Source organism: Danio aesculapii, chromosome 3 (assembly GCF_903798145.1).
Source record: "Danio aesculapii chromosome 3, fDanAes4.1, whole genome shotgun sequence".
NCBI classification, from domain to species: Eukaryota; Metazoa; Chordata; class Actinopteri; order Cypriniformes; family Danionidae; genus Danio; species Danio aesculapii.
The window spans coordinates 47,574,475-47,589,409 of record NC_079437.1 but is presented as its reverse complement, the minus strand read 5'-3'; the positions used below and the strand labels follow the sequence as shown (position 1 = coordinate 47,589,409).

The following is a 14,935-nucleotide window of genomic DNA, read 5'->3' as shown; positions in this document are numbered from 1 at the left end:
TTTACAGCACAACTTTAACATGGAAATGACAGGCAAAACTGTAAAATTATGGTAAATGTCTGGATCTACTGCTGCTAGTCGTTTACTGTAATTTCCTTTATAGTATGAATGGATGGATAAGTCAGTAGACAGACAGTCAGACAATTGGAATGTTAAATAAGTCCTCCCAGTGTTACTCTAAGTTTAAAAACAAAATTGGTAACAATTAGTCATGCGATAACTTCATTTTCCAAAAATTGCACATTACACTTACTCACATTTAATTTAACATGTTTAACTTCATAATCTTGCATTTTTAACTGCACTGATCGGCTCTCAGAGTCAGTGAAGAAAAAAAATATTAGTTTTGTAAACTTTTCCAAGTACAGTTACACATAAAGACTAGATGCCCGCAGAGTTGATGGATACAGACTAAAAGCAGCAGAACTCATATTTGGCCAAATCTTTAAGGTGAAAACCCTTAATTCTGCAGAAGAAAAATGGTCTGCAGCAAAGCTGTCTGTTAAGAGCTTTTTTTGTTACTGAGAGAAAGAGCTGTGATGAAGAGCGAGCAAAAAATTGTTTTATGGGTAAAATGATCTGTGTTATGATTGGTCGGGCACAGATTGAACACCTTTTTTTTGAGCATGTACGGCCAGAACAACAGAGCTCAGTCTTTTGTGTGCATAAATGGGTTCGCAACATTGGAGCTTTTCAGAAAAAAATAAAACGAGTCTAGCATCTCCTTTGCTTCCCTCTCCCTCTCCGCTTCTCCCTTTTCAATCTTTCTATCAATGTCTCTATCATACGGTCGTGTTGCCACTTTGCTATTTTATTCACAACACAAGAATGCACTCCCAGCTTCCCAGGAGGATGAGGCTGAATAAGGGAAAAAGATGTAGAGGGCTTTGTTTCTAGCTGCTGTTTCCCTTCAGTCAAGCTTTCTGTTGTTTAAATGTTTACACTGAACAGCCCAGAGGCTTGAAACAAGCTTGTATGCATCAGGAAAATGACACTTTGTCATGATTTCATCACATTTTCTCCCATGCCAAGCAGTTCTATCATGACAAGATCACTTTGAAAGATTCTCTAATTTCATTCTGATGTTAAGCAGGTCAGTGGCCAAGGTCTCCTCAGAAGTCTCATTGTGCGTTGAGGCTATTCAGAAAGAAAACCTTCACTACATCAAGAGTTCATAAGGACACACACACACACACATAAGCTAAATCTATTTAGACTTGTGCAGAGTTTCTCAGCAAATTCCCTTAAAGCGAACGCACACGCAGAGCGTTTATTAAGCCGCTAATACCACAGGCGTTTTCCCCTCTCCATTGCAGTAAACAACCAGAAAATTAAAACCAAATTCACTCAAGCTGATGCTCTTTTATTTAAACTAGCCCTGAAATAATGAGTTTCCTCCAAAGGCAGGAATTTCATTATTGACATCCCTCTCATCAAGCATTTAATCTTACAGCACTCGGCTTCTGTTTCCTCCCACCTTAAATATCAAATGATGTGGCGTCGAAACAGAATTGTAAAGATTCTATTACATCTTTCTTTGGCGTGACGATTGATTTGAGCTCAGGTACTGTGCGAAGCCTTGACCAGAAAACAGAAAAGCGAGGCTCGATCTTATTGGTTCGTGTTCGTGAAATCCCACGCAGTTTTTTTTTTTTTTTTGGTTTCCTCGACAGAAAGGAAAATCGTTGAAGAATGTGCAAACAGATAGTGCTTTTGTTTACAATAATGTGAATTTTATACAGTAAATCCAGTTATTAAGATAGCAAACAGCAGTGTTTATATCTATGGTTGCTGTCATTAAATTATAAATCTCAGCAAACACAATATGTTTCTACAGCATCTCACAATTTTTCATTTTGGCTGCATTTTTTTCAAAAATAGGCAAAAAGTCTTGCGTACAATGGTCGATTGGGGAATATAAAAATAAATAAATGAAATACGAAACATTTATTGAATCAGATGGTCATGTATTAGTTATGTGACCTTAGTCAGCTTTTCTATTTCTTCCCTATTTGAAATATTCTTTGTGCCTGATGCACCTGCCTGCGACCATTCAGGTGTGTGTGTGTGTGTGTGTGTGACTGCGAGGAGGATGTTTTAAAAACATTTTAGAAAGTAGAAAAAATAAATAAATAAATATATATATATATATAAATAAATATATATATATATATATATATATATATATATATATATATATATATATATATATATATATATATATTAGGGGTGTCAAAATTAAGTGTTTCTTCGGTGCACCGCAATGCAGACGCAGACAATTCGGTATCAGTTCAGTAATAATCATAACCGGTTATTATGTACTGACGTCATTTATTTCATATGCGCTCTGTCGCGAGGGAGGCGAGCGCAGGTATTTACAACACTACAGGCGCCAACTACTTAAAAATTTCACTGTGTGTGTGTTTTCTGGAAAGTCTTTCACTGGCACTTACAGCAGAGGCCCCTATTTCTCTGCGATTGAGGGAATGAAAGTACTCCATTTCTCTCTCTCTCTCTCACTGTGGCCCATTTCACCTGCTGGCATGACTTTTCCTCTCGGCTGCTGGCGTGACTTTTCCTCCCTTCTCTTTTCATCTTGGCTGTACGCATTCCCTGTGCATTGTCGTGGGACCTGACCAGATTTCATGCGGCAGTGGGAATAAATTTCCAAATAAAGCACGGCAGCGGTCAGTAACTCTGGTGTAATTTTAACAATATCGCTCCCGAGTGAGCAAGCAAGCGCCCGTGTGTGTGTGTGTGTGTGTGTTTGGTGCTGTCTATGTTTGTGTATGTGTGTGAATGAGAGACAGTGTGGTGCTGTGTGTCCATGTGTGTGTGTTTATACAGACAGCTTGTTATAGCCACCCCCCAAAATACAACACTGTGTATGGAAAGCGTCGTCAATGCACCGTGATGCACCGAAATATCCAATTGAACCAAATCGATGGCATGATAATCGTAACCGAACCGTGAGACCAGTATAGGTTCACACCTCTAATATATATTTGGTGCTACCGGTGCTACCCCTGTCAGCTCAGAACAGGAAACTGAGGCTACAATTCGCACAGGCTCACCAAAATTGAACAATAAAAGATTGGAAAAACGTTGCCTGGTCTGATGAGTCTCGATTTCTGCTGCGACATACGGATGGTAGGTTCAGAATTTGGCATCAACAATACGAAAGCATGGATCCATTCTGCCTTGCATCAACGGTTCAGGCTAGTAGTGGTGGTGTAATGGTGTGGGGGATATTTTCTTGGCACGTCTGGGCCCATTAGTACCAATTAAGCATTGTGTCAATTCTACAGCCTGATTATTGTTGCTGATCATGTCCATTCCTTTATGACCACAGTGTATCATCTTCTGATGGCTACTTCCAGCAGGATAACACGCTATAAAGTGCAAATCATCTCAGACTGGTTTCTTAAACATGACAATGAGTTCACTGTACTCAAATAGCCTCCACAGTCACCAGATCTGAATTCAATTGAGCACCCTTTACATGTGGTGGAAAGGGAGATTCGCATCTTAGATGTGCAGCCGACAAATCTCCAGCAACTGCGTGATGCCATCATGTCAATTTGGACCAAAACCTCAGAGGAATATTTCTAGTACCTTGTTGAATCTATGCCACGAAGGATTAAGACAGTTCTGAAGGCAACAGTGGGTCCAACCCAGTACTAGAAAGGTGTACCTAATAAAGTGACCGATTAGTGTATAAATGGTATATAAAATGTATGTGTAAAACATGGAATGAAGTTTACGCATTAGGATTTTTACAAATTATTAATACCAGACTGCAACTGTGAAAAATAGTGCATTCATAAAAGACAGTTAAGCCCTAAATGAAAATCTGTTGATTTTACTCACCCTCAGGCCATCCTTATTGACTTTTTTTCTTCAGTAAAACTACATATCCTTAGTTCTTGGTGATGTATAAAATGCGAGTACTATACTGACACACACATACAATAAAACTACAGTCTAATAGCATATATACACACAAAACCAAATAAATTCTCATGGCTCTGGTGATACCCTGAGGTCATAAGGAGTGAAGCGATTAGCCAAGAAAAGTTTTGTAAAAAAATAAATAAATAAATAAAGGTGAATTAACTGGTTTATTGACAAAACGCACCCATGTTTCACAGCATTATAGAGTGCCTTAATAATTGCATATGCATTTAATTAATGCATGAATGAACTTACAAAAATATATATGAACTTATATGTGAAAATATTGTAAATAATGTTCAGTTTCTTGCACAGATTGTTTATTCTTTCACTTCTTAAAGGGATAGTCTGCCCAAAAAAAACTAATGGTAATGCTTAACAATAACAGTACATGAACAATGATGTGTTAATATGTAAACTAAACATTACATTATTATGAACTAATGATGAATTCTTAACCATTCCAAACTATTAATGAACTTTGTATGCATGTCCGTCTAGTGTGTTTACACTGAATAACAACAGAAAAGTCTGTTAACATCAACAGTTTAAACACAGAAGTTTGAGTAGTTAAGGATGAATTAATGATGACGTTCCTCTTCAAGTAAAGTCATGAGATAATACATTAACAGCTCATGAGTTAATTTATTTCTTAAACTTTAATGTTAATTGATACATTAATTAATGACATGTACTAACAAGTAAATAAGTAGCCGTTATTCACACATGAACTCATGTGATTCATGTTGTAGTTAAAGTTAGTTCATGATTAGCGCAAGCCTTAACTCATCATTAACTCATAACAAAGTAATGTTTAATTTACATCTTAATACATCATTATTCATGTACAGTAAAGTGTTACCATACTAATTTACTCACCCTCAAGTTTTTCTAAACCTTTATGAGTTTTTTATTCTGTTGAACCCAAAAGAATGTGTTTTGATGAAAGCTGGAAACCTGTAACTATTGACATCCATAGTAGGAAAAACAAATACAATATGAGTCAATAGTTAAAGGGTTTCCAGCTTTCTGCAGAACATCCTAATCTTTTGTGTTCAGCAAAAATAAAAACTGAAACGTGTTTGGAACAAGTGAAAAGTGAGTGAATGATGACAGAATTTTCAGTTTTTGGTAAACTATCCATTTAAGACCTCAATATATCATAAAATACACATGTATTAATTTCGTTTTCCCTGTATATGCTTTTTTTCCTCTCGAAATGCTTGTAACCATTGAATTTTAATGACTGACAAAAAACTGTTTCATCTAAAAGTCTTTGCTGTTCTTTTGGTAAAAAATCCATTTACATTTGTGAACTCCCTGGGGTTTAGTAGTTAACAGTAATTGTCATTTTAGGCTGTACTGTCCCTTTAGGTATCAAATACAGAATAGCAATCATAACAGAATGTACAAATATTTGGCAGTTTTTCTTTAAGCAGCATTAAACTTTTGATGCAACATATCTGGGCAACAAAACCCAAACTTCCATCAGTGGAACATTTAAGTAAAAGGATAGTTCACCCAAAAATTAAATCAATTAAAGTAATCATTTACTCTCCATTCACTTGTTCAAAACCTGTTTGAGTTTCTTTTGTTTGTTGAACACAAAATAAATATTTTAAAGAATGCTGGTTTATGGTACCCATTGACTTCTATAGTATTTTTCTAACTAAGGAATCCATCATCAACCAGCACTCTTCAAAATATCATCTTTCTTCTTTGTTCAAAATATTATAACATGTTTTAAGCCACATGGGGAGTAAAGTTGAGAAACTTTTCATTTGTGTGTCTCCCTTTAAGACTTTTAAATATTGTTTGTATACATTTTTAAAAGACATATGTGTTTAAAAGACACATTCTGTACACGTAATGTGCTTATTATCAAAACACAAGCATATTTGCTGCAAATTCACTTATTTTTTCCAAGTTCAAAGGCAAATGTGTGCGAACAGCAGGCAATTTACTAGCCTGCCAAGCATTACACTTAAGTAAATTGTGATTATTCATATTAATTTGACTTGGAACAGAACAGTGGCAGAGATGTTTGAATGGCTACGCTAGAAATAAATATCTCACTCATACAAACATCAACCAGCACACACACACTGAGTCTGACAGGAGGCCAAGTTTTTTTTTCCCTGTACACTGATTGTACAGTCCATCTAACAATGGTCCCATGTCATTTCACCAATGTTTCAATCCTTATACACTTTTTAACTTATACTGTAGAATGGGAGATATAAAACTTTCACAATTAAATCCTCTAGGCAAGATTATTTTCGCAGTCTTGACATCAATATCCCTCAATAAATTTTAAATTATAGTTCATCCAAAACTGAAATTTCTGTCATCATTTACTCACCCTTTACTTGTTCCAAACCTGTGCTGAACAAAAAAGAAACTTTATTGAAGCTGGAAACCCGGAACCATTGACTTCAGTAGTATTTGTTTTTCCTAGTATGGAAGTCAGTAGTACAGGTTTTCAGCTTTCTTCAAAAAATCTATCTTTGGGTAAATTATCAGTTTAAAAATGCTACCTATGACAAGCTTGTCATAGATGCACTGATTATTGCATAAACGACCCAGCTTACACACCCAGAATCAAGCTTGAAGTGTAGTGCTAATATCTGACTGGATGCGATACTGATGATGAGTTGAAGTGCTTTGCTGTAGCAACAGTTAGCAAACATTTACATGTCCTCGACATAAGTAATGTACAGCACGTATCAGTTGTATTAAAGCTAAACACTGTTAGCAATATTAAGAGAACAGTCGATTACAGAACTGAAGGATTCTCATTATCATCATCATCAAGCAAGCGGCTCCCAGCAGCTGGTCGTTGACAGAAACTGCTTCCTTACTGATTGGAGCCAGCCTGAGATTCCGGAGCCAAATAATGTTTGTAGAAATTCACAGGATTCGATGCAGCATGGAATTTTTAAAAAGCGCCATGAATTAATCTTCATTTGAATCCACCAACTGACAGAATCAAACCCAATGTGATAACAATGCTGTTCCAGAGGCATAATATAAAAAGACATTCATTTGCAGCAGAATAATGAAATGTGTTCTGCGCACTCACAACGAGCAGATAGCAAACAGTCAGATGTCCTCTGGGACTGCATTAGGAGTCGGGATTTCATGGATGCAATGCTAGATCTGACTCTCGTTGGCCCCACACAAACATTGACAGTCATACCCCCTCAGGCTCACTGCAATTACTAGGCAGGGGCCCTAAAGTCTAAACTTATCTGATTATATTTCCATTCTGCACTATCCAAACAGTTTTACCGCTCGAACGAGTCTGTTTTAAAGCCTCCTGGAGCGAGATGCAGGCTCGGCACAGTCAGTCTACAGGTTCTCTAATATTAGGCTACAATCGCATTTGGTCTCGAGGCAGATTCACGTGAGCCACCGCTCTGATAAGAAGCAAAGTTTGACATCCAATAATGAAAAAACAGACGGCGCCTTTCAGAGGTCTACGTGCCTCATTTTGAGACATTTATTCATTCCTCAGTCTACTGACAGTATGAATAAACATCAGCAGACTGCAGAGCGAGGAATGAGGTACCTTGTAGACAGTGTGGGATAGCAGGACCTGGCTGTCAGCTTATTTCACCTGGAGGCCTTGCAATGGGGTTCTAGCAGGTAGGGCTCGCAGAAAATGCTGAGCATTTTGTCAAAAATTCACAAGACATCTGTTGCCAAGCCGGGACCTTGCTTCCTAGACATTTAATTAAATAAGTGTCACAGAGCGTATGGATAAATATGCTGCAACTGGTGCAGGGGCGCATAATTATGACAGGGCATCTAGGGAGCTGCGGTCTTCCATGCTCATTATTGCCCATCTGGGACATCAAAAAACAGCACTTGAGTCCCATATGGGAACAAGCTTTTACTGGTGCCCTCAGAAGAGGGGAACATCCGCATTTAATCTATATGACTGTGGCTTGAATTTCCAGGCAAATGGGTCAGATCTTCGTTATTTGTATCAACCGTAACTCGGTTGATGTGTATGAACGAATGGCGGTTGACGTCTTGACATATGCCTGCATGCACATATTATCCCGCTTAAACACAGTGCAGGCAGTTTTAATCACATAAAGATGTGGATTTCACCCGAATGCATTTTTGTAAGCATGGAGGATTATCGAATATAATCTGAAGATTTAAAAATGGCTGACATCTGTCATGCAGTATGATGCAACAAAGTGCCACTAAGACATTGTTTCGGAATTGCAATAGAGCAGTCAGGATTAGTAGGAAATTCTATACCTTGCCATAGGGGTACAACATGACAACTCTGTACCTCAACTAACCCTAAAAGGGAGCATTTAGTAAGACAGAGCAGAGGTGTAATGTAGGGCTGTGCAATTCATCGAAAATTCGGTTTCGATTTCGGCTTCTGACGATTATGAAATTATCGAGATAAAATGATTATTATATCATACACCACCCCTTTCCAGTTGTACACATTTGTTTCTCTGCAAAGCTCAGTTTCACGTGAAAATGACTAAAAGCATGTACTGTAATGTAACGTCTGCAGCAAGGGATGCACATCATTCATTGATGTACATTCGAGTCATTCATGTTTTTAAAAGCGCAAATGAGACCACATGCTGTTGTGTGTGTGCGCTCAGCCTCAGAGACGAACAGAGCACACACATCTAAAGTCATCTTAATGTGAGCGCTTTAATGGTCAAATCTGTGTCAACATGGTGTTTAGTGTTTAGTGGTGTTTAGTGATTATTCATATTAACCCTCATTTGTGTAATAAACAAACGAGTTGAGAATCAAGACATGTGAAAGAGAAACCATATACCATCACTGCTCTTAAAGTGACAGTATGCAATAATCCTGCCGCTGACTGTTTTAATCATTAAACAACAAAAGGACAAAATCTCTCACTGCTGTTGACTGAAGGACTTTTTGTAGCTAAAGTTTTTTTCCTTACAGTAAAGATGCTTAAAGCACAGTTTGTTTCATATTTTTATTCTATTGTATTTATATTAACTTTTCTAATTTACAGGGAGGAAAATAACTGTTTATATATAGTTAAAGTCAGAATGATTAGCCCTCCTGATGTATTAGCGACCCTTTTCCCCCCAGTTTCTGTTCCATGGAAAGATTTTTTTTGCAACCCATTTCTAAACATAATAGTTTTAATAGCTCATTTATAATAACTGATTTCTTTTATCTTTGCTATGATAACATTAAATAATATTTTACTAATTATTTTTCAAAATACAAGCATTCAGATTAAAGTGCGATTCACAGGCTTAATTAGGGTGATTAGGCAAGTCATTGTATAACAGTAGTTTAGACTGGGCACTTAAGGGGACTAATAATATTGACCTTAAAATAGGTTTCAAAAAATTTAAATGCTGTGAAAAATGCCATGCTCTGTTAAACATAATTTGGGAAATATTTTTTTTTTTAAATTAAAAAATAATAATAATAATTTAATAAGTTTGAATAATTTTGACTTCAACTGATAATCATTTTGAATAATTGTGATTATAATTATGATCAAAATAATCGTGATTATGATTTTTCCCATAATCGAGCAGCCCTACTGTAAAGTTACCTATTCTCCTACTAAATGCATTTCCAAACTGCACATTTGCTTGCATATTTTCAAATGATCCTGAAAGGCTTGACTCGCTTCTTAAGGTGTGTCTGATTGTGGCTGTAGCTAAACTCTGTGGTATAATGGGTTGAAGTCCTTTAATGGTAGTACAGTATGTTCTGTAGTCTATGTACTTTTAATGGTTCTGCCCGATGACAAGCTGTTGTACCCCTAAATGTTCAAGTTTAGCACTTTTTTTCTAAGAGTGAAAGTAATGTCCTTACAGATCTATGCACCAGCAAAAAATCCTGCACTTTCAAAGTTTAAAAGCATTTGTGTACAGGTTTAGTGGTAGTGCTCTCTAAAGGTGGTCAGCTTGCAAACTGGTTTCTCCTTTTCAGTGAGCACAAAATAAGTATCGCACTGCTGTAGCCTTCTTTTTTTATGGACTCTATCAGGTATCCCAGTGGAATTACAGTCCCAATCGCTATTAAACGCAGCACGAGAAACGATGTTTAGTCTTTGTATGGAAAAAAAATAAGCACGACACCCCAGCGTCCCCAGAGAACTCTTCAGCTTCTGAGTCCTCCTAATTTATGAAATACTCCTTGTTCCCTGTGCTCCGCAAGGATGACTGAACCCGTTCTGCCATACCCTATGCACCAGTCACGCTGATACTCATTAGTGGGAAGCTTCAGAACAAATACGTTTGGCCCTGTGGGGGAACGTTGGGCATCAGAGGCTCGCTGCTCTGTGATGGTGGTTGATGCCACCCTCCGTGAAGGAAAGAGCCTCGCGACTGCTCCTTCTTGCCACCCTCTGTGACAGGTACCCATTTTTGTGGATTTGGGGCAGATTCAAGTGGAGCCAAGCAATTGATCATCAGAGAAAGACTTGAGGTGAAAAAGGTTCAGAGAGCTTTTTCTACCCATTGACCAAAGTGCTGGGTTTCCTTTTAGTCATTGCTAAGCTCCCTTAAAGCTGTCCAAGGACATTGAAAGTACACTTAGGGTAAAACAAGAATCTGATCAATACAAGGAAAAACAAAGCAGCTCAGAACAGGTCTAAACAAACACCAGACAGACTTCCTCTATACTGGGCTAGTGTATGTATACAGTATATGCTCCATGACAGGATGCTAATAAGTGTCAGTAACACTGTTCCATGCATAATAGGTGACGGCTGAATGCTTCTTAGATAAGATAGGCAGGCATTTATACCCCAGCGTGCCCTGTTCAAAGGCCGAGACGCTCTAGGATTATGCCGCTTTTAGCACTCCAATGCTTAGAGCATTGTAATTATCAGATGCACCTCTGCTTTTCCAAGCCTCTTCACAGTGAATGAATCACCAGTGCCAGTGCTTTAAGATCTGTCAAACAGGATGGATCACTGGGCTGTACATCAGCTATCTGCCTGCGGATGCCGATACCATTTTTACAGCCCCGTGGACAGAGCAGAACACCTTGTCAAAAGGTAAAATACCCTCTAGAGTCAACTGAATTAACAAGTGATGGTATGACTATATGAAAAATGCATTGGAGACTGACACAATTTAATTGTTGGCTTATGTGTTGCTATACTAGACCAATTAAAATTAACTTAACAGCTACAATATACCTTTTGGTCACACTTTATTTTAATGTACAATTCAGGCCTTTAACAATCCATTAACTAAGACTTTCAGCTCAATAAAGTACTAACTCGCTGCTTATATATAGTTAATAAGGTACAGTAGTAGTTGGGTTTAGATAATAGGTAGGATCAGAGATGTAAAATATGATCATACTTCAAAAGTGCTAATAAACAGTTAATATAGTAATAATAATAATAATAATAATAATAATAATAATAATAATAATAATAATATATATATATATATATATATATATATATATATATATATATATATATATTAATTGCTATATTGTGGACATTTTGGGCGTTCAGGTCAATAGTTGGCATTTAAGAACATAAGAAATACAATTGTAATAATTGTAAAATATTTTCTGTTATAATTGTTATAAATTAAAATATAATATATTATATAATCCTAACATATTTAAAAAGAAACAAAAAGAAATGATTATTACTCTTTCACAAAGCTCTTTGTAGTTTTTTGCGTAATGCAATGGCCATTTCTTTACTGACAAAGAACATATTTCTCAGCCGATTATCTCAAATTGTTCAAATATCAGCCAATTCATTGTATTTCCGCCTACCAAGTGGGCAAAAAAAGCATGATAATTGAAAGGAGATGAATCAAAACAAATTGTTCTGTGATTTTCATTCAGCTAGACACATGACAAAGCTGGAAAATGGCTTGCATCCATTACTGCGTTTTGGCATTTATGTAATTTTCTGTTCTATGATCACAAAAGAGCTATGATAAATGTTCCCTATTTTCAAACTTCACCCAGTGTTTGAGTGAGGTGTAGTAGTCACTAACAGAAATGAACTGTAAAGTGCGGTATTCATGCAAGGCACCTATCATCACTACATCTCTTGGGATTGCTCTACAAGTGATGGGACATGTTGGCGAGCGCTAGAGACTACAAGGAACTTCAACCTCATCTGCCATGTTATCAGAACAGCACACATCATACTTCGAACTTGACTTTTATAATGAATATTAAATTGCAATCAGGAGTACAGATAACACATCAAAATTTAGAGCTGGTTTTAGGATCAAACATTGAAAATGGTTTAAACATTTATCCAGGTTTAGCTCTTTTGATTCCAACAAAATTCCAGTTTGATCCCATTAGAACTGCTTCCAAATGATGACTGAAATTTCATTAGCATTCTCTATGGATTCTTTCCACGAATCCCACATACTGCCTCGTGAGCTCTCATGTCTCTGGGGCCACTATGAGATCGGAGATCTTACCTTGCGCCCAAGTGCTGTTGATGAATAAAAACATCAGAATCCATCCGACGCCCCACTTCAGACTTAACGCGCGCCTTGACATGGTGCTCCGGCACGTCTGCGAACGTTCAGCGCGCGTTCCCCCGCGCCACGCTGGATACATGTTGCGCCGTAGTCCCGGTTTCCCAGAAGCAATGCCAGACATAAACGCGTCGATCTCGTGCTTCCAAAATCAGCGTTTTAACTAGGCAGAGTCTGTAAATCAGTTTGTCTTCAACAGATACTAATAAACTGCTTCAAAGTCGGATGAGGCAAAGTTTAAGTACTGTAGAAACGACAAGACTTCAAATGACAATAATTTGTATTGTTATTTCGGTTCAGCTTTTAAAAGTTAATCTATAAGAGCAAACAGAAACATTTCATTCCCACTGAAGATGAATTCAGTCATTTGCGTTTAAAGGAGTGAATCGATTCCCCTGCATCCCTGCGCGTCATGCGCATCTCTCCAAGTGCATGCTCTGAAAAGAGACGGCTGTAATAAAGCCGCTGTTGGGAGAGAGAGAGAAAAAGTAAAGGCTCAAGTAGTGGAGTATAGATAAGGAAATATTCCGTCCGGTGTCTTGTATGTATTCCCCCCAAAATGCCGTGTCCGTGTCCTTTCGGTACTGCCAGCAACAATGTACGAGTGCCCGACAACTCATGACTGAGGCTGAACTCCTTCACTGCGGGATGTCGCCACCACGCGGAGAACAAGAGAACTGCGTTTCTTATGACGGCGTGTCTGTGTTCATATTATAAATCCATCGAGCAACATTGAAAGTTTCGACGTTATTCATACTGCGTCGAGACCGTATTTTGCTAATTGTCAAGGGTTTATAACTCAAACACGCAAGCAAGAGCTGTTTATATATGAACGCTTTTTTAATTAATAGATTGCTGGAATCAGAGTTCAGGGGGTCCACAATTTCCCGCTGGATGCCAGTTTTATAACTCCACAGTGCAAGTACTCTGTTTGCCAAGAGAGCACACGCTCCTAGAGTAACATTATTATTAGCGCTCTCTCTCTCACTCTCTCTCTCTCTCTCTCTCTGTGAGACTGCAGGCTCAGTGTAAGCTTTGATCCTGAGGACACAAATCTGGTTTTAAATTCCGAACAGATCCTCAGACTACCGCACTCGTTACCCAAGCATGCTATGACTCACGTACTGCACTACTGTTCAAGTTACATCTCAAAACCACATTCATTTCCACACTTAGGAGGCAAAAATCAAAATGATAACTCATATTCTAAGTATAAGCTTTTGAGGGGTTCCACTGGTTTTGTGTCAGTCCTTAAACCCGGTGCAGAGAATAACAGTAATGATGATGTAGGTATTGGTATTGAGCTTTGATGGCTGTGTTGGTATTGGTGGTGATGATACAGTAGTTGTATTGATTATGATCCATGTTGGTAATCATGACGCTGAATATGTTAATGTGGTTATGACAGCTGCTGTGAGAATAATAATGGTATTGATGATATTATCAGCAGAGTCAGGGTTAGTGATGAGGATAATGAAGACATTGCTGGTGATGGTGGTAAACTTAGGGCTGACAACGTTGTAATGACAGTTGTGGTGGTAATGTTGATGGTAGTCGGTGGTGAAGTTGATGGTTGTGATATTGATGATGACTGTGATGGTGTTGGTGACGATGATAGTCAGGGCTGGATTAACCAACGGGCATTTTCGGGGCCCGTGTGCACTTGGGGACCCTGCAAGGGGGGGGGGGGGTGCAGATTTTGGAGTGTCTATTTAGGTTAAGTGCAAATAGCGCACCTCGTTGGACTAAGCTAGTTAAACGACTGACGCCAGTCACAGTTTGATTGACAGAGACAACATAAATGAAGAGCGCAACAGACAGCAGAGTGAGTGGCGTAGCTCGTAAAGCATGTGGAAACACCTTTTGACGCAATCGATCATGAACCCGGTTCGAATCCAGCGTCTGATGAACACGTTCCTCTTTTTTTCCCCTGAACTACATATCAGATTTTGCCTCCTCTTTATCATGAGGAAGACTAGTAGGAATCAATAATAAGTGTGTGTATTATGGAAGACTCAGATTCATAGAACTGAATTGGAGAAGTGTTATATCCCAATCATATGCATTATAAGTTTGTAGAAGTTGTACATTAAAATTATAAATACCCTTAAATATAAATTTTTAGTACTGCTTCAGTGAACTTGAACAAGTATATTAAAATCCATTAATTTTCAGTTGTATTAGTATTTATTTTTTCAAAGTGTGCTTTAAATGCTTTAAAATTAAGTCGTCTTTATAGACTAGAAATATATGTACTGTATATCATTTATTTTAAAAATGCGTATACATTATAGATTAATTTTATTTAAAAAATATATTTATCTTATATTAATCTAAGTTTTTTAATTCAACTATAGGAGTGCGGCTAAATAGGGGGCCTAGTTGGTAATCATGACGTTAAATATGTTAATGTGATTATGACAGCTGTGATGTAATGATGATGGTAGTCGGTGGTGAAGTTGATT

The 14,935-nt window shown here is 37.7% G+C and overlaps 1 protein-coding gene across 1 annotated transcript in view; it reads right to left on the bottom strand.

Annotated features, from left to right (window-relative positions):
• The window catches only part of sdk2a (sidekick cell adhesion molecule 2a), a 332,315-nt gene extending 319,281 nt beyond the window's left edge, over window positions 1-13,034 (bottom strand). Inside the window, exon 1 of the mRNA XM_056452811.1 lies at window positions 12,411-13,034. Coding sequence (XP_056308786.1) covers window positions 12,411-12,594 — 184 coding nt within the window. The 5' untranslated portion in view covers window positions 12,595-13,034. The remainder of the gene's footprint in view (window positions 1-12,410) is intronic.
• Between the last annotated feature and the right edge of the window lie 1,901 nt (window positions 13,035-14,935).